The sequence below is a fragment of the Penicillium verrucosum genome, assembly GCF_028828655.1.
Source record: "Penicillium verrucosum strain IBT 35672 chromosome Unknown utg000001l_segment0_segment0, whole genome shotgun sequence".
In the NCBI taxonomy this organism is placed as follows: Eukaryota; Fungi; Ascomycota; class Eurotiomycetes; order Eurotiales; family Aspergillaceae; genus Penicillium; species Penicillium verrucosum.
The window spans coordinates 5,558,521-5,576,892 of record NW_026643210.1 but is presented as its reverse complement, the minus strand read 5'-3'; the positions used below and the strand labels follow the sequence as shown (position 1 = coordinate 5,576,892).

The following is an 18,372-nucleotide window of genomic DNA, read 5'->3' as shown; positions in this document are numbered from 1 at the left end:
AATATTCCCAATGTAGAAAGTCGAAAATAAGGGCCCTGGCAGAAGAGGGACTTCGTATATAATTTCTCAAAAGGGTATCTAATCTTCACAGCTTGGCACCACCCTGTGCCTTCTTCAGGATAGGCTCCATCTTGGTCGCCTTCATGATGTTACCCTTAATCTTCAACTTGCCACCCATGAACAAACGCTGAGCGTTGGCCTTGCCGGAAACGAGCTGGGCGAAGTCGGCGTCGGAGAGGGAGAGGGTCACTATTGAAGGAGAGAAATTAGCATTCGTGTGTATGAAACGCGACACATCAACAAGCAGATCAGGGATGTAGACTCACCATCAGCCTTGCTGCCAGCAGGGGCAGCACCCTGTCCAACCTCGCCCTTGTTCTTGAGATCGAGGTACCAAGCAGCCTCCTCACCACTGGAGTTCTTCAGGTTGAAGGCGAAGATGGCCTTGGCCTGGGAGAGGGCATTCTTGCGGTCGGCTTCGTTGGCCTGGAGGGCGTTGTTGATGACGTCGAAGGCAGCGGACGAGGGGTGGGAATCTATTTTGGTTAGCTGGTACTGACAGGTGTAGACAGATAGAAAAAGGGGGCATACCTTTCTTGAGAGACATGGTGAATATATGGTAGTACAAGTGTGAGTTGGTAAGTCAAGGCGGGTGACCGACTGACTATAAATGACAATCTGCCAGAGCATGTGAACTGACTTGACCGTCCGCAGGTGCCGAGGCCCCCAACCCACATCTTCCCCACAAGCTCTCTTGTGTCTGTGATTCTTCCCTTCTGTTTTTTTCTTCTTTTTCTGCTTGATTCTCTGGGATTATGCCCAGACTCCACTAAGATCTGCACTTCTCTTATTCCCGAGGTCTCAATCCTCTCTTCTAGTCTTCCCCGTGTTGAAATCCCCCCACCCTCCAGACTCCACATAAACCGCGCTTGTGTTGCATTGAGACCTGAATGTTGTACAAATGCGGTATTCACCGCGACACTGCTACATTCATTAACATATGCTGATCCTCCCTCGGAAGAGAACTTTGCGAACCCTTTCTGACGTCACCTCCAACTAAACACCGAAGACCCCTGCAATCGCTTCATATGATCTAGGCTCTCCCACAGCAGCTCGTGTGTCCGAAATCGCGCTTTGGCCAAGCTTCGTAGCGTCCTCTGTCCTTTTGTTGCTGCAAATCGCAAGTCGCCTTCTTTAACTGCTTTTGGCTGACTCCCGCTGGACTCAATACTATTGGCACATCCATGGTGTGGGTGAGTTGTGTCAATGGCGCGAGCGTGTCGTCCCAATTACGGCTGCGAAGCACCACATTCTGGAAATTGAACTCGCGCAGGGAACTGTGATGTTCCTCCATGAAAGACGCGGTTTGCGACGCGTCCATTGTTGCATTGACCAGCTCCAGCCGTAAGGGTAACACGCACCTCTGACGGCATTCTTCCCAATGAAAGACCAGTATTTGCAGAGATGGGAAGCTACCTAATTATACATGAAAGAGCTTGAGGTGGTCTGTCGGTTGACCTGGCTCATGGCCGAAACTCGTCAAATGGACCGTGAGCTTGCGGATCTGGGCGTGGCGATGGCTTGGTACCTGACCCTCGCAGGAGATTCGCAAATGCTGCAAGCCGTTCATCATAGCCAACGCCTGGACAAATGAGGGATGTTGATAGATACATGGAACACAGGCGGATACTGCTTGACTAACTGTTCTGTCATTTTCCGGCTGCCATATATAGGCCTTTGGCACAGTTGTAGTGTGTAGATGAAGGTTTGCTCTGTCCCCATGATTGCATCCAGGGTTGGAGGTAAGAAGGTCCCCTTATCATGTGAAATCTTAAACGTCATGGCCTGGGTGCGAGATTGACAGTGAACTTGCGATATACTAGACGACATACAGTCAGGTCCTCGTTCTACGTTCTCTAGATGGCTTGTGAGAATTTGTTAGATGCGCTTCGTCTTCCACACTCGAACCAGTCCCTGTTCTTATCCCATGATTGACCGTTAGTTCCGGCAGAAGCCTTTTCCAGATATATATTCCCGAGTCAGAAGCTCGATTGGTAATATAAGTATGACACGTAGATGGGCGGGGGTAGAACAATCTAGTACATCACCAATTGATTAATTCCTGCAAATCAACATATACAAACATAATCCCCTATCTTCAGACCTTACATTGAATGCAAGTGGTTTGTTCCCCCTGGTTTATGTTTCAACTACATGTAAGAGATATTTCCCCTAGACTAGATAGTTATCAGAACCAGTTGCAGCCTAAGCTGCACGTCGAATGTTGTCCCCCTACTTCTCTTTCAACATGCAATTCGACAATTCCTCCTCCAGCCGAGGTATCATATGAGTCATAGCAATCTCTCACAGTCATGATGGAAATGTTGAAACTACTCCTCCGATATGGCTGAAACCAGAACTACCTAACCTACATGGATGCCTAGAAGCCTCGGGTGTCTGTCTAGTGCCCAATTTGGATATTAGGGCAAGTGGCACCTAGCCCTGTGTTTAGTTTGTTTGGCGCGTGACGCGCATGGTCACGTGTTGATAAGAGCGCGTTTACATCAATGACAGGTTGTACGGCGATGCAGGGAAATGCGTAGAACTACCTACATACTTCTAAGTATTCATCTCTATATTAGTAAAGAACCTTTTCTGTAAGACCTCAATACTTCTGTACTACATATAACAATGAATAAAACCATAGTGCCTGAAGGGGGCTCAAGTAAAAGTGCCTCGTGGAACCTTTCACAACTACCACTGCAGATAGCGGCCACATAGAGACTTTGTCTTAATTGGCATTTAAGATCCACCGCTCTTGTCTCCGCCTTCTTCAAAGTCACTTCTAATATAAGTGGACATTATACAGTACTTAAATTGTTATAGTTGTCAAGTTTCTGATGAGAAGTTTCGGTAGATTTAGAGTGATTTGGTCATTTATATAGAATCAGAGTAGTTGGCTGCTTATACTGCCTCTATACTTGCCGATATAGGACTTGGATAATCTGAATGTCTAGTTGGTTTAAGATGATCTCAATGTAATATTAGGGTGATAAGAAGGATATTTCAACGATTACCTATTTTGATATATATCTTCAAGGTCTTTTTAGATGTCTTTTAAATATCTTTTAAATGGTCTTTTGAACTGTCTTTAGATGGCCAATTTTCTGCTGGCAATAAAAGTCAACAGGAGCAAAGTCCTAGTGGTCGCTATGTACTGCGATAGACGATAACATCCTGGGCGAGAACTTCCAACTTCCCCCGCAAAGGTGAACACCTCGACCCCGGGGGCCAGCTGAACGGTCGCAAAGTGCGTCAACACTAGTGCCTTCTCCATCGGATCTTTTGCACTATAAAAACGGCCGCTCTCCCATTTTAGCAATCGCCACCTCTTCGCTCCCGAGTTCCTACAATCCGCTCCGTCAACCACAGATTCTCCCCAGTGAATCGTCGACGAGTACTCGACGTAAGTTTACATCCTCTGCAAATACCCAGACTAGGCAACATACAAACACAGCATGATGAATTACCTTTTGTGCTTTCTTTGTCTTCGTCACTGTGCCATCTGCCACCACCCGCTTTCTGCCTTACCGTTTGCTGATGAGAACCCAAGTTTCGCCGATTGATTTTCCCAGCATACTTTACTCTTCGTCTTAGGCGCCCACTTGACGTTATAGCTCCGTTGATCCTGGACTTTTGTCACACCCATCGCCGTCGCCGCTCTACCACGGTATCAACGATCGGGATAGTTTGGTCAGATATATTAGTCTTGGAAGGTTGCACGGTTAGCGCCAGGTGCTCTTGAGCCATGGCTTCTTCCGTCGATCAGTCCCAAGAGGACAAAATCAAAGATCTTCTAGAAGATCTCGATACCTACAGATACATCTACGATGATCTACTCGCGACGCGGGGTGCTTGTGAAGAAGCAGACGAGCTTCGTGACACCATCAGGAATATGGAAGTCCAGGTTGCCGCTCTCCTTGGTAGTCCCGTTTCTGTTTCTCAAGCTGCCCCGACACCACAAGTGTCGTCGCCCCCTCCGTCGGTCCGGACGCCTGCCCCTGCTCCACGAATGCCGTCGACTGCTTTCACTGGAGTCCCGGGGGATTCATATGCATCCCCTCACTGGCCTTCGGCGGCGCCCTCGCCTTTTGCGGCTGATTCTCGCCATTCGGCAGTGTTGCCAGCTTCACCAATGATGCCGTCTTCTCCAGATAATTCTCGTAAACGCCAGCGTCCACTATCTCACGTCTCGCCCACGACACAGGGATCATCAAAAAGGATTGCTCCCTCGCAGCCGGTATCTCGCAGATCTCAACTCGACGCGATAGATGCCGAAAAAGAAGCCACCGTTGCCGAGAGTAACCGCGTGTATAACCAATGGGTGGATGCGGCAGGTGACGATCTAGCCCACGTAACGGAACTCCGAGAAGAGCGTGATGAGCAGGCGAGGTTGATTGAAGGAGAGTTTCAATTGAAACGAGACGAAGAATTGGCTCGTGCGCTCCAAGCCGACGAGGATCACAATCAAGTCCCCGTCAACGGCTTCACTGAGCAGGATGGATGGGTTCTGCCAGACCGCAGTCAACCTGTAAAACTCGAACCTTTTTCATCAAAAGCCATTCGTGACCATCAAACACATTCCCCGATAGCCTCATTCAATAAACTCACTCCGTTCAATTCCGACGATGATCTTCAAGAAATCACTGTTGATTCATTCAATTCTCGATCCGGCAAGCAGCCCGCCCGCCAATCCAATTCCTTCACCCATCCACACTCGTCGTCTCTCCACTCGCCATATTCCTCGAATCCACCCCGTCCCTCGCAGATTCCATATCCCTCTCAGTTGACATACCCCTCCCAAATGAAATACCCCTCTGAGTTGACATACCCCTCCCAAATGTTGTATCCTTCCCAAATGGCGTATCCTTCACAGATGGCCTATCCCTCCCAATTGTCGAACCCCTCCAAGATGTCCTATCGCCCAGTTGTCTCCAGACCTTTGCCCTGGGCGCGTGACCCTTCACACACTCCAATGCCTGGTACATTTGACAGGTTTGACAAGTTCGACAAGGCCTTTGACCTGGTTCGCAACCAGAACGAAATATTCGATGACGATGCTGATATAGTGTATGTTCCGCATCTTTTAAAGCAGCTAGTTCTGATTCTAACTCGTTCAATATAGGGCCTACAACGAGAAAGAGTTCCCCGAAGATATCAAGAACTTACTTGGCGGTATCAAAGACATTAGAGAGGCAACTAGAGCGGATAATGAGGAGACACCAAATGCGCTTCGAGTCACATTGATGAAACACCAGAAGATCGGCCTGAAATGGATGAAGGCCAAGGAAGAGAGCAATCACAAAGGAGGAATCCTTGCAGATGATATGGGCCTCGGTAAGACTATCCAAGCGATTGCGCTGATGGTTGCTCGTCCATTCGAAGACGAAGACCGACGCCCGACTTTGATTGTCGCACCCAAGGCACTCATGGATCAATGGAGACTCGAAATTCAGCGTCATGTCAAGCCAGGAAGGCACCAACTATCGGTATTGATCTACCATCAACGGCGCAGGCCATGGAAGGAGCTTAAAAGGTACGATGTCATCATCACGACGTTTGGTACCATTACTGCGCACTACAAAACATTGCTCGGGGCGGAAAAGATGGCAGAGGAAGGGCACCATGCCTCACGGGTTCAAGAACGCAAAGATTCGGCGGGTCCTCTCAATCCCGCCGCCAAGTGGCACCGAGTCATCATCGACGAGGCACAGAACATCAAGAATCCAAGCGCGAAGTCTTCAATGGCATGCTGTCGACTTAATGCTACCTACCGTTGGTGTCTGACTGGTACGCCCATGATGAATCGTCTCGAAGATTTCCAGTCCCTATTGGGATTCCTCCGGATTAGGCCTTACAGCAACCCAGCAAAGTTCAAAGCGGTCAGTACTTTCCACAGCTCGCTGTTGGTACTTCTCTAGGTGACTAACGTTCATATTTTTACAGGATTTCGTCAAACGCATCAAATCTGGTTGGGGGAGAGAGGATGTTATGAAGCAACTACGTGTCTTAGTCAAGTCTGTCTGTCTCCGCCGTACAAAAACCTCCAAGATTGATGGCGAGCCCATCTTGCAACTCCCACCAAAGGTCACCGAGAAGGTCCATGTTGTGTTTGATGAAAGGGAAAACCAGGTTTATGAGGAGCTCAATACGTCTACTCAAAGGCAGATCACCCGATACCTCGACTCCGGAACTCTGGGCAGAAACTACAGCCATGTTCTAGTTCTGCTCCTTCGTCTTCGGCAGGCATGCTGCCATCCACTCCTCATGCAGGAGTTCCGAAACGAACCTTCCCCGTCTCTCCCGGGAGTAGATAAGATCGCCAACGCCAAACTTCTGAGCGCTGCTGTAGTGCAACGTATCAAAGAAAATGACGGCGAAGAGGATGGCACCTGCCCTGTCTGCATGGACAGTGTCAAAAATGCGACCATTTACATTCCATGTGGACACCATGTGTGCTCGGAGTGCTGGATCCGCATTTCCGACTCCGCAGCTGCAAATGGAGCCATCAACCTCGAAGATGATGGTCCAACTGTGATCAAGTGCCAGAATTGCCGAGGACCTGTGGACCCTGCGAAGCTCACCGACACCAATTCGTTCAACCAAGTTCACGATCCCAGTTCGATGCCCAAATCTGCTGCCGGAGACGGTGACATCAACGGGGCCAACGACGAGGAAGACTCAGAAGCAACAGCGAGCAGTGACGAGTATGACTCCGACAGCTCTACTGAAGAGAGCGAGGGGGGATCGAAAAAGAAATCGAAGTCTCTGGCCGAGCTACGAAAGGACGCCTTGAAGAACAAGGCTGAGAAGAAGAAATACCTTCGCCGCCTCGAGAAGGGCTGGTTCCCTAGCACAAAAATCACCAAGACGCTTGAGATCCTCCAAGCCAATGAAGACCGCGGCTTAGAAGAGAAAACCATCATTTTCAGCCAGTTCACCTCCCTCTTGGATCTTCTCGAAGTCCCCCTCGCCCGTCGCGGATGGAACCACACCCGCTTCGACGGCAGCATGGATCTGAAAGAACGTAACGCCGCCGTGACGGCTTTCACCAACGACCCCGCATGCAAGATCATGCTCGTCTCCCTCAAGGCTGGTAACTCCGGCCTGAACCTCGTCGCCGCCTCGCATGTTATCATGTTCGATCCTTTCTGGAATCCCTACATTGAAGACCAGGCTGTTGATCGTGCCCACCGTATCGGGCAGGTGAGAGAGGTCTTTGTTCACCGTTTGCTTATCGAGAATACCGTTGAGGATCGCATTGTTACTCTCCAGGACCAGAAGCGTGAGCTGATTAGCGGTGCTCTCGATGAGGGTGGTACTATGAATGTCTCCCGGCTGGATGCCAGGGAACTTGCTTATCTCTTTGTACGTTTTTACCTCGATATATTTTCCCGTTTTCTACTCCCACTGGTCTCTTTGCTAACCACTCTTTTTATTATACAGGGCGTGAGGGACTTGTAATCATTCTTAATTGCATGTGTCCTGTTTGCCGGATGATCTTGATCTCGAAAACTGAAGGTGGTCCGATGATATGATTGCTATTTTATTTTCTGCCATATCCAAGTGATTGGTGTTTGGCGCAGGAATCAGTTGTCTTTTTTTTGGTGCTTTTTTTTGCCTTTTTTTTGCCTTTTTTTTGAGGCCAAAGATTCCTATACCCTGGCGTTGTTGTTCTGTCTCGTGGAAAGGGCGTTGTGCTCTTCAATATGTAATGTCTAAAGGCCAACCTTTGCTGTCTTTTTTTACAAACCTTCCTCTTTTCTGCTCGTGATTCAAGTAGTTTCTATTATTCCAACTCGACGAGACTTTCAGATAAATCTATCTGTTTTAGTGAATATTCAAGAGAAAAAAAAAAGAAGTTTTAAAATCTTGTTAAAAGAGGACATGCTTTTTTGGATGTGCTCGTTTCAGAGAGGGAAAAAAAGGACAATTGGGATGTGAGAGTCTAAGCTACTAAGATTGGGGGAAATCAAAAAGGAAAAAAAATGCATGTCTTCAAACCACGACTATCCCCCATCCGCTTTCATTGTATCGTGATTTCGGAGAACAGACTTTGCTTTTGCAGTGCAAAACCCAAACTAAAAAAAAAAAAAAGCAATCCCCAGGGGTCGTATACTTCCTGTCTCCCACCCGTTGTTGTGAGATGGGACTCGGGGAACGTAGGGGAGAACAGGGTATCGCGACTCCCAACTTTCATTTCGGAAACTTCGTGGACCCGTCGTTGAGCGCACGGATTTACAGGTCGGCATCGTCCTCGTCGGGGAGGGGCTGGTTGGCGGCCTCCTCCATCTCCTTGCGGTAAGCCTCGAGCTGCTTCTCGTCGACGGTAACCTCGGGGGAGCAAGGGCAACTCCGGCGACAAAGTCCTAAAAGATAATCAGTCAGTTTCGATCGGCTCGTATTCGAATCAAGGTACAGAATGACGTACGAGCTGGGGGTTGCCGACAAGCTTGCGAGCGAGCCAAAGGAAGGGCTTCTCGAAGTTGTAGTTGGACTTGGCGGAGATGTCGTAGTACTGGAGGTTCTTCTTGCGGTGGAAGGTGATGGTCTTGGCCTTGACCTTGCGCTCCTTCACGTCGACCTTGTTACCGGTGAGGACGATAGGGATGTTCTCGCAGACACGGACGAGGTCACCTATGTTTCTATTAGTCAAAAATGATCTGAATCGGTCCACGATCAGAAAGGGTCACTCACGGTGCCAGTTGGGGACGTTCTTGTAGGTGATACGGGAAGTGACATCGAACATGATGATACCACACTGGCCGTTGATGTAGTAACCATCACGGAGACCACCGAACTTCTCCTGACCAGCGGTATCCCAGACATCGAACTGGATGGCACCGTAGTTCTGTTCAGGTTGGGTTAGTTGCAAGGATCACACCATGGCACAGTTCGAAGCGGGGTCCTTCGGCGGGGTAATAGCATACGGTGTTGAAGTTGAGGGGGTGCACCTCGACACCAAGGGTGGCGATGTACTTCTTCTCGAATTCACCAGTCAAGTGGCGCTTGACGAAAGTGGTCTGTTGGGATTCACTGTGTTAGTAATGAAGTCGCGGTGAGGCGGGGCGGTTGGGCAGATATTTAGTATTGATGACAGGCGCGGGGACAAGAGGGCAGTCATAAAAGAGTAGCTCAGTGTATCCATGGATATCATGAGATGACCATCGCTGTCCAGATGGCTGCCACTCTGAACCCATGCCCATCAACGATCAGATATCAAGGCTTGAATGCGCTTACCTTTCCAGTACCGCCGTCACCGACCAGGACGAGCTTGAAAGTGGGGGTCTCAGCCATGATTAAAATGGGTTAGAGAGAAACTTGAAGAAAAGAAGGATTCAAGATTTCGCGCCGTAGGGATGGGGGCGGGTTGTTGATAGAAGGGAGGGGTGAAAGAAGGGGAATGAATTAATAGCGCTGGATGGAATTTTTGCCCCGTTGCTGCGGGTCACGTGTATGTTTGCCTCAGGCGTTCTGACGTAGTGTCAACAATCGCGCAAACATATTTGAAGTCGCTATTTTGAATGGCAATTTTTATTATTATTAAAGTGTAGGGATCATGTTCATGATGAGCTAGCTCTTCTTGTATTTATTGTCTTATTGGCTTATTGAAATAAATTTTGGTGGTCAGGTCTTGGCCTGCCGAGTTATCTTCAGTGCCGTTGCTATGCATACGCTTTCCCAGTCTCTCTTTACAGGCACTCAAGTATTTTGTGGAAAACAGGCAGAAAGGACGTCTCACATTAGTCATAAACAGTACATATCATCAATGTACACGATGGTAGCAAAACCGGGTTATACTTGTTAGTCTGAGTGGAAGTGTCCCTTTATAGCGGAACCAAGTGACATCCTAAAAGGCCACGGCCGCCCCAATTCTGTCGAGGGGTGAGCTGGAGGTCCAACTCCGTTGTGGTTTCAGTGTTTCCTTCATCCTTCCGGCTGACTTTGACCGATACTGCCCGCTGTAGAGAAAGAGTCAGACATGTCAGTATTCCGACAGAAGGGCAGAGAACAGAACGTACCCCTTCATTTTCTTGAACCACTTGCGCAACCTTTGAAAGGCGCTCGTGGTTCAGCCAATTGATATTCCCAAAACCTCGAATTGCATCGCCAGCTTTCAGTCCTGCCTGGTCTGCTGGACTTCCCGAAACCACGCTATTGACCTTGGCAAAGGGTGTCCCCGACGCGGTGGTATTCGTCAATGATTGCGCAGCCGGTGGAACGTTGGTGCCATTCGTAGTTGGGCTGGCGCCTTGCGTATTTTGTAGGTTGGCGAAATGTGCGTGGACACCTTTCTCGATAAGTTGCATCACCTCCTTGTGGTCGTTCCGTAGGTGGATAATGCGCACGCGTGTTGTGCGAACTACGATATCCCTTAAGCAATATGTTCTGATCGACTGGGATGTGGTAGGGACGTACCTTGCGCGATGTCGATATCATCACGGGGGAAACCGTCGAAGGTGGTAAGAGATGAAGTCATGCGTACTCCATGCTGAAACGAAAAGGCTTGTTAGAAACGGCGATAAGCACTTCCGGGTCGGGAATCTCACCGACTGGAGGACGCTACTAAGAGCTGACAGTTCCGCCTCGATGCGTTCTTTCTCCTGCATCAGATCTGGCATCGACAACTTGGACAGATCGCGGGGAGCAGCCCCAGATGCCGGTCCAGAGGCAACAGTTGGAGCATGAATATCATTGTCCATGATGATTTGAGTAAAGGAAGGAAGTGGGAGGAGAAGAAGGTCAGGTGGGTCTTGGGGGGGGGTGCATCTGAGCAGCCCTGGAGCTCCCGCTATTTTTATATAAGCGGCGATGCTTGGCACTCGAAGTATACGACTTGGACTTCGTTCAAGTTGAAAGTTTCACATTCAGGATATAACACACATCTTACATGAAAGAAAGAGGCTCAGATACTCACCAAAGGATAAAGATAAAATGTGTTATTTCAATTCCAGCTATCTCGCTGCCTCACCTCATGACGTACATGGATGGATGGGATTCAAATCCACCATCTCTACCATGTATTGCCTGGATAGTGGCAGTTTCCCCTGTTTTCTGAACGTGCACTTTCCACCGTCGGAGATGTAGACGAGGCAGGTACTCCGTGTTGCTCCTCCCTCGCCATGAAGTTCGATCCGGTTGTTTTGAGCAGTCGGTTAGGTCCGCCTCTTCCTTCTCCATGCCACCGGAATCCGAGCCTTATATTCTATTGGGCGGGGTCTCTATTTGGGACCATGGCGGACCAAGATGAAATGAACATCGAGAAACAACCCCTGCTGGATGATGCATCCGAAGAGAAGTTTGAGAGCAGCGGTGGGGTGACTCCGACCGATAAGTCAACTCGTCCATTCAAGAAATGGATGGACAGCTTTCGAGGACGGAAACACGAGTCTCCTATATATCGAAAGAAGTATGTGGAGGGCTGGTCAGATTCATCTTCCCATGGCTCGCAAGGTCACCAGTCGAGTGCATCCGACTCATCGCATCTCGGAACCGTCAAAACAACCACTGCAAGCATTGGAAGCCAGAGTTTGATAAGATCGAGGACAACTATCCAAAGCACAAGAAGCCAGAGCATGCGATCGGATGTGCGTTATTCTGGTGAGAGCTGTCGGCCAACCTCAAGTCAACATGCTGATGAGGCTGCGGAAACACGGGCCACCAGACGGCGCCACATCCTACAGGAACTTGTTGAGACTGAGTCTGATTATGTACTTGGTCTGAAGGCTCTTATCGGAGTAAGCCGTTGAGTGAATTTTCATTCCTTGATTTGATGCTGATGTGCCCTGTAAACTCACAGATCCTTACGACATTTGACACGAGGCGCGAGATCTATGACAACATCCAGGAGATCCTTGGAATCCATGAACGTTTTTTGACCCAGCTTCAAACGGCATCTCCCATGTCAGCGCCTCAGGCTCAACAGGCAGGCGTCTCCGAGCTAACATCCCGGGGAATCACCAAGCGTATAGGAACCATTGACCTGGGTAACCTAAAGGGTCTCCAACAACGATCTTTGAGGACCCGATCACTCAAATCATCGGTGAATCGGCGCCTCATGGCACTCACCGCTGAACCAACAGAGGGACTAGAGGTTGCCCGTGAACTTGAAAAATTGGTAAGTATCGGTACACCAAATAGGATTGCATGCACTGACTGGGAATTTTATAGTCACTTTTAATGCCCGTGTACGACCAATTTTGCAGCAACTATGAACTATTGACACAGGACGTTGCTCTTCTACGCCAGTCGATCGCCAACTGGACAATATATGATCAGGGAATCGAGGCACTGTCAAAATCGGTCGCGTCGACAGAGCGACGCAGACAAGAGGACAACAAATCAATGACGTTGAATGATATGTTGATAAAGGTCTGTGAGTTAGGTCTGATGGAGTTTCGACCACTAACAAAAATATAGCCCATCCAACGTCTTTGCAAATACCCCCTTGTGCTACAAGATCTGCTCAAATCTACCCCTGTTAGTGATTGTCCGTCTTCCCATGACGGAATTCAGCAAGTTTTGGACAGTATGCGAACGCTGGTAACGCGGATCAATCTGGCAGCTGGAAACCCGGTCAACAAAGATCGCATCCAGAAGACAATCGTTCTGCAGAAGAAGGTGGATATCTCGAAATCGGTAGGCACAAGATATTTATTGACGAGCTGAACAATACTGAATATTTTGGGCAGGACGCACTCCAGAGTATATATAAAGACCTAGGCCCGTTGATCTTGTGCGGTGTGCTCCATGTCACATATCAAACGGCGGAAATCACCAATGGGGAGTTCATGGTCTGTGTGCTTTTTCAACGCTACCTTTTCTTCGCTAAGGGAATTGATGACCAGCGTCGGCTGGAAGCAGTGGCCTGTGTCTACCTAGACAGTGTCAAGATTGATACACTTCAAAATGGACAAGGTGAGTAACTTTCTGAGATTTATGCTCGTAGTATATATCTAACCCATCAGGGCTGTACTCCTACGGATGTATATTTTCATGGAAGCTTCTGTTTCAAAACCAGGATAGGCACTACGAATTTGTTCTCAGTGCATCATCGGCAGTGGAAGAAAAGCAATGGAATGCGGAGATTCTCAAAATGTGCGTCGCTTTGGCCGAAACGGACCCGCCCAGGACATGGGAGCCAAGAAAACATTCTTTCTTGGCCCTCCAACTGTTGCCTCTAGACCATGTTCAATACACAGTATCTTCTATGGCACGGAGGTCCATGGATTCAACGACCATCTCCCGCAAGTCCCGCGTTCAACATGTAGTCATTAAGAAAACGCACTACCCGCGCCACACTGAAGAACCGGTCGCGCAGGCCGAAGGCGAGATTGAACGGCCCAAGACACCTGCCGACCGCTCCGCATTGATATTGACTGCTCGTCGGAGTGACCGAGTCCGACTAGAGCGACTGATCTCGGATGTCTACACAGGAGATGTCCTTCCATCGCCAGGAATGGTTCTCGGAAGGGGTGATCTCTTCCTACGGGGTCCGCTCATGAGAGGGCTTAGCCTTCGCCCGGGATTCACCAAACGGTCGAACTCTGTCAGCACTTTTCATCCGGGCAGAGCATCGACCGACATGCGCTCTGGCGGAGATCCCGAGGGAATGGACAAGGGTGTGGTGGACAGCAGCGAGATAGGGGAGGATAAGGAAGTCGAGTATGAGTTGCCTCAAACCCCCACCACACCTCGGCGGTCAAAGACATTCCTTTTCAAAGGTTCACCTAAAAACCCCTCCTCGCCTCACAGTGACCCGCGACAGAGTCAGGATGGAAGTTCTGAGTCATCTCCATCTTCCAAGAAGTGGTCATCTCCAAAGAATCTGTTTAGTGCCTTGGCACCCAAGAAGCTGAAAAAGACCCGCTCTGACGCTGAGTGAATTGAGTGAATTCGCCCTTTGTTATATAGGTGGGGCAGGTGTTATTCTTTTGAGATGGTTCTGGGACATTCGAAGCATTGAAGTCAAGGAGTCCAGGAGGTACTATAATTAACCTGAAAACGTAATGGCTTGGATTATAACTAACCAAAATAATTATTAATTGGAATTCAAGAAGATCCTATCTCTTCCAACTTGCCACTTTATCCCCACGTTTAGCGTCACAGCGGATCCGGTAGCTAGCAGAGAGGGAGCTAACTACTATGACGTCGACTGCAATAGTTAGGCAAACTCATTGAGAAATGTAGAATCACCAATGACATAGAAGCTATCTACTGGTGATTTGATTATAGATTTAATTGTATTTGTTACAAATAATATACTATATACTATATTTGTTATATGTTGTGTTGAAGTACAAAGTGAAACAGTTTGTTTGCATCAGCTCATAGTATGATGTCACCAGTCATCATCACCTGAGCTCTCCCACCGTCACAGCTATTAAACCACCAGCTTTTACCCTTTTCATCTTCATTATCTCTTCAAATCTCCTCAAATCTCTTCAATATCTTTAATATTTTCAATCTTTTTAAAGCTATCCAAAACTATCCAAACTCAACCTTCAAAATGGCCCGTGGAAACGAAACCGCCAACAAGATCTTCTACAAGGGTAGCTCCGAAGACTTCATTGTCTTCGTCGATGACCTCCAGATCCTCCAAAAGTGGAAGAGTGACCGCAGTGTTCCTCTCACTGAAGTGTTGAACGGCTGGAAGATTTTCGTGACTCACTCGTAAGTGTTATCAGCTTCTTTATCATCACGGCAGGTCATTAACATTTGTATACAGCCACGGAGCCCAGGGTGTCCTTGATACCGCTAGCCAGAGCGCTCTGCAGAACGAATTCGGTACAACCAAAGATGATGAGTGCATGGTCAAGATCCTGGAAGGTGGTGAATACCAGGCCACTACGGTCAGTATCTCTTCCACGGTGAATCAATTGTGGAGTTCTGTATACTAACTTCATTTCAACAGGCACGCGAGCGCGAGGGAGGCAAGAATGACTCCAACGGCAGCCGCTAGATTTGTCCCCTACAACTTTCAGGGCCAATGGGGAAATCATACAGGGGTTGCTGTCTTATTGACGCACATCCTAGCCGCTTACCTCCCCTCTCTTTACCCCTCATCTTGACCTCACCTCTTTGAGATATCCATATCCCTCAATCGTCCCTTGTATGGCACTTCGACGTATGGTCCTTTTGGAAAACGTCATGCTACATCCTCTTATCTTCAGCGCTGGAATGGGCTTGGAGGGAGTGTGCCGTTTTTGGGTTTGCATCTTGGTACTCACAGGCTTCTGCACCTGGTATCATGAGATAATGAATAATAAGCGACTTCACTCGTCTACAAATAAATACACACCTTTTTATCCCCAAGTTCGTCTTGAACATTTCCATTCGTAAATCCGATCCATACTTTACCAAGTACCAAGCGAAGATCATAGCTCATGATAGTATATGGTACAAAGACATCATCTATACAAATATAAAGCACCAAAAATCCCAACCCCCCATATTAAACCTCATCCTTAACAGCCATAGAATCCAACCCCCATATTAAATCTCATCCTTAACAACCACAGAACCCAACCCCCTCTCCCCCTCCTCCTAACAACCCAACTCCCCAACTCCGCCCAAACAGCCTCCTTCTCCGCAAGCTTCATCCCAGCCGCCAGCCCACTAGTCGTCGTAGCGACGAAAACCGGCGCCCCACCCCAACCCTCACAACGACCCATATTCTCCTCCTCCACCTGCCACCCATAGCGAAACTCCTCCTTCCGAATCCCCCTCCCATGTCTAACCCGCCAAACAGCCTCCCAAATCCCCTTCCCAACAAGACAAACAACCTCAGGCCTTTGCGCAGCAACCTTAGCCTCGAGCACAGGAACACCGGCATCCATCTCCGCACGACTGAGCATGCTCGCGTCGCGCGTCGGCCGCTCAACGATGTTCGTATTCCCTACGCTATACAACGCAGGAAGTTTGTACGTGTCGGCTGGTATGTGGCGCATACTCGTTATTCCCGATGAAAACAAGAGTTTCCAGAATAGGTTCGATGGGTGTGCGTACGCGTGCCCCGTTATCCCTGTCTTTAGCCCCGGATTCACGCCTACGAGGAGGAGGATTAGGTTTGGCGGGATTGTGTCTCGGAGGAGGGAGTCTCTGGCTGTAGGCTCCGGGATTGGGGGTTTGGGTGAGAGTTGTGGTGTTGCTCTGCTGCGCTTGCGTTTGTTTGGGGATGGAGGCGTTGGCGTTATGATCGACCGAGAGCGCGTGGTGCGTAGTTGCGCGGTTGTGGTTGCGGTTGTGGTTGTGGCCTCCGATGTTGTTGGTTGGACTGTTCTCTTGCGCCTTGGGCTGGATATTATGGGTTTTGCTGGATGGTCGGTAGGGTTTGGTTTGTATTCGGCCGAGGTGGTGTTTATGTGGCGTTGTGATATAGTCGTTCCAGATGCACTTGGGGCATCTTGCACTGTGGTCCCGTTATGTAGGTATTGCTGCAGCTTGCCGTTGAAGCTGGTAATTTTGTTGACTGGGACATCCTCCACCGTTTCCAGGGGATGATCATCCGCCTCGACTTTGGCTTGGATTTCTGTAGACGGAGGCATCTTGCTTGGTATCAGTCTGATTGGTTAGTTCTTGGATTTCACGCAGCCTGGGTCGTCCATGACTTTGCACAAGGCATTTATGAGATCTTCTCGATCTTTTAATGTGCAAGTATTATTGTCAAGATGACGTGTTTCTTGGAGTTGGATACACTATCACGTGCCAAGCGGGTCGTCGTCGCTGCCTCGTTGACAAGGCATCAACATTTAATATGAAACTATTCTAGATACTTGAAAGGAGAACAGTGTTGTGATTGTCAGTTGTCATTGAAATAGAGTGACATTTCGATCTACCAAAACAATAATACGAAGGAGCATGCGTAGTTTCCCACTAATGCTATAACCATACGATCTACATGGAGATCAATGATACAAGCAAAGTCATTCTTTCAAGTCGTCAAGTTCGTTATACATTATACTATTTACATGATCTTTGTCTGCTGCCTCAACACACCAGACTAAGCCATTGTTATGCTTTAAATAGTCCATGCCGTTTCGGCAAAGTCCAAGGCTCCGGACAGACGACCTATACATCCTCTCGTTAGCATAAGAACAGCTTATTTTATGTCACAATATGCAAAACCATACCTCGCCTTCGCTGTAGGCCCAGAAATAAACACCGATACCAATCAAATAATATATTGCAGGGTCGGTACCTTGATAGAGAAGCGCCGCGAGGAGAGCGCTGAGGGGGTATATGATGAGACGGATTTCAATGCTGCGGTGCGGTATTGAGCCAGCAAGTGGCTTGAGAGGCCATTCCCAGGCGATGCCCACGAGGCCCATGATGAGGTTTAGGATTTGTAGAACGGGTACCGGAGCGACGGCCGCATCGAGGTTCCTGGAGATAAAGTCCCAGAATACTTTGGGCCAGATAAAGCCCTCGATCGCACTGGCAACTTGGTCTGTTTGCATTCTGTCAGTTTCAGCTTCAAGTTGGGAGGTTTGAGTGGCACAACGTACAAGCTGATGCGGTGAGGATAATCAACCGGCCCCAGTGGTTCTTGATGAGTCTGCCCATTGTGTTGAGTTATGGGTACTCGGCTATGCGAGAACTGTGTTGTGTGTGGTAGAGCTTCGGCCAGCGAAGATATCGGAGGAAATACAGTCACTTGGGTATGAGTGACAAAGTGCGGAGCTAATCTTGGGCGGCAAATGTCGCAATCCCCCAAATAGCTGCGACGGATTCTGTGAGAGAATCACTTCATCGTATAATCCCGTACGACATAGAGATATTAACTGAGTTGGATAATCCAAAGCACATGGAGAGTGGGTATTATTGCAAGGGTTTATCGTGGTAGAATGATCTCATATGGGGAAGAAAAAGCAGCATATTTTGAGTGGCATGTTTGCAGGAGGGACCAGGTATAATAATCTATACTTAGACAAGCGACCCCTCTGATAACCCAACTACAACAGAACTTGGAACACTTGGCCAGGATGTGATTGTCGAGCGCCAAAATGGTGAATCGCTGCACGGGGTTAGTACACATGCAAGAAGAATAGGGCTAAGCCGTGACCCGCACGGATACAAGTATCGTAGACCAATTATCAGCGGTAAGGTCCCCCAAATCCTTGACAACCCCCTCTTCTTGAGGTTCTGAAGAACGGCCATAACCCGTGTGATTGGAGAGTGGGGGATGTGACCGAGCGGATCTTTCAAATTGGATGCCGACAAATCAGAGACCACAGCGCTTAGGCTTGGCGTGATGAACTGCAGGTGGCACGCATGGCACACGCACAGGGGCCTTTCATTCTCAAGTCTCAT

At 48.7% G+C, this 18,372-nt stretch overlaps 10 protein-coding genes across 10 annotated transcripts; 3 read left to right on the top strand and 7 right to left on the bottom strand.

Annotated features, from left to right (window-relative positions):
• Positions 1-85: 85 nt before the first annotated feature.
• Positions 86-607, bottom strand: N7516_002060 (SCP2 sterol-binding domain-containing protein; the record flags this gene model as incomplete). The annotated part of the gene is made up of 3 exons (XM_057214780.1): positions 86-249; positions 327-536; positions 592-607. 3 exons carry the CDS (start codon positions 605-607, stop codon positions 86-88), a joined length of 390 nt encoding a protein of 129 aa, XP_057076663.1.
• A 486-nt stretch (positions 608-1,093) lies between these two features.
• N7516_002059 (uncharacterized protein) lies at positions 1,094-1,381 on the bottom strand (the record flags this gene model as incomplete). Its single annotated transcript, XM_057214779.1, has 1 exon — positions 1,094-1,381. One exon carries the CDS (start codon positions 1,379-1,381, stop codon positions 1,094-1,096), a length of 288 nt encoding a protein of 95 aa, XP_057076662.1.
• Positions 1,382-1,480: 99 nt separating this feature from the next.
• On the bottom strand, positions 1,481-1,842 carry N7516_002058 (uncharacterized protein; the record flags this gene model as incomplete). The annotated part of the gene is made up of 2 exons (XM_057214778.1): positions 1,481-1,642; positions 1,672-1,842. 2 exons carry the CDS (start codon positions 1,840-1,842, stop codon positions 1,481-1,483), a joined length of 333 nt encoding a protein of 110 aa, XP_057076661.1.
• Positions 1,843-3,808: 1,966 nt separating this feature from the next.
• Positions 3,809-7,524, top strand: N7516_002057 (uncharacterized protein; the record flags this gene model as incomplete). The annotated part of the gene is made up of 4 exons (XM_057214777.1): positions 3,809-5,130; positions 5,186-5,942; positions 6,007-7,428; positions 7,507-7,524. 4 exons carry the CDS (start codon positions 3,809-3,811, stop codon positions 7,522-7,524), a joined length of 3,519 nt encoding a protein of 1,172 aa, XP_057076660.1.
• A 414-nt stretch (positions 7,525-7,938) lies between these two features.
• Positions 7,939-9,457, bottom strand: N7516_002056 (Ran family GTP-binding nuclear protein). The gene is made up of 5 exons (XM_057214776.1): positions 9,301-9,457; positions 8,991-9,083; positions 8,758-8,911; positions 8,488-8,697; positions 7,939-8,429 (listed from the first exon to the last, which is right to left on the bottom strand). Exons 1-5 carry the CDS (start codon positions 9,355-9,357, stop codon positions 8,299-8,301), a joined length of 645 nt encoding a protein of 214 aa, XP_057076659.1. The 5' UTR covers positions 9,358-9,457; the 3' UTR covers positions 7,939-8,298.
• A 430-nt stretch (positions 9,458-9,887) lies between these two features.
• Positions 9,888-10,763, bottom strand: N7516_002055 (putative 26S proteasome non-ATPase regulatory subunit Nas2; the record flags this gene model as incomplete). Its single annotated transcript, XM_057214775.1, has 4 exons — positions 9,888-10,022; positions 10,083-10,423; positions 10,480-10,552; positions 10,611-10,763. 4 exons carry the CDS (start codon positions 10,761-10,763, stop codon positions 9,888-9,890), a joined length of 702 nt encoding a protein of 233 aa, XP_057076658.1.
• Positions 10,764-11,294: 531 nt separating this feature from the next.
• N7516_002054 (putative Rho guanyl nucleotide exchange factor) lies at positions 11,295-13,945 on the top strand (the record flags this gene model as incomplete). The annotated part of the gene is made up of 6 exons (XM_057214774.1): positions 11,295-11,798; positions 11,861-12,178; positions 12,232-12,432; positions 12,481-12,699; positions 12,753-12,978; positions 13,029-13,945. 6 exons carry the CDS (start codon positions 11,295-11,297, stop codon positions 13,943-13,945), a joined length of 2,385 nt encoding a protein of 794 aa, XP_057076657.1.
• A 624-nt stretch (positions 13,946-14,569) lies between these two features.
• Positions 14,570-15,022, top strand: N7516_002053 (SBDS family protein; the record flags this gene model as incomplete). Its single annotated transcript, XM_057214773.1, has 3 exons — positions 14,570-14,733; positions 14,789-14,912; positions 14,975-15,022. 3 exons carry the CDS (start codon positions 14,570-14,572, stop codon positions 15,020-15,022), a joined length of 336 nt encoding a protein of 111 aa, XP_057076656.1.
• A 505-nt stretch (positions 15,023-15,527) lies between these two features.
• N7516_002052 (mismatch-specific DNA-glycosylase) lies at positions 15,528-16,607 on the bottom strand (the record flags this gene model as incomplete). Its single annotated transcript, XM_057214772.1, has 1 exon — positions 15,528-16,607. One exon carries the CDS (start codon positions 16,605-16,607, stop codon positions 15,528-15,530), a length of 1,080 nt encoding a protein of 359 aa, XP_057076655.1.
• Positions 16,608-17,073: 466 nt separating this feature from the next.
• On the bottom strand, positions 17,074-17,625 carry N7516_002051 (uncharacterized protein; the record flags this gene model as incomplete). The annotated part of the gene is made up of 3 exons (XM_057214771.1): positions 17,074-17,130; positions 17,193-17,509; positions 17,568-17,625. 3 exons carry the CDS (start codon positions 17,623-17,625, stop codon positions 17,074-17,076), a joined length of 432 nt encoding a protein of 143 aa, XP_057076654.1.
• Positions 17,626-18,372: the final 747 nt, after the last annotated feature.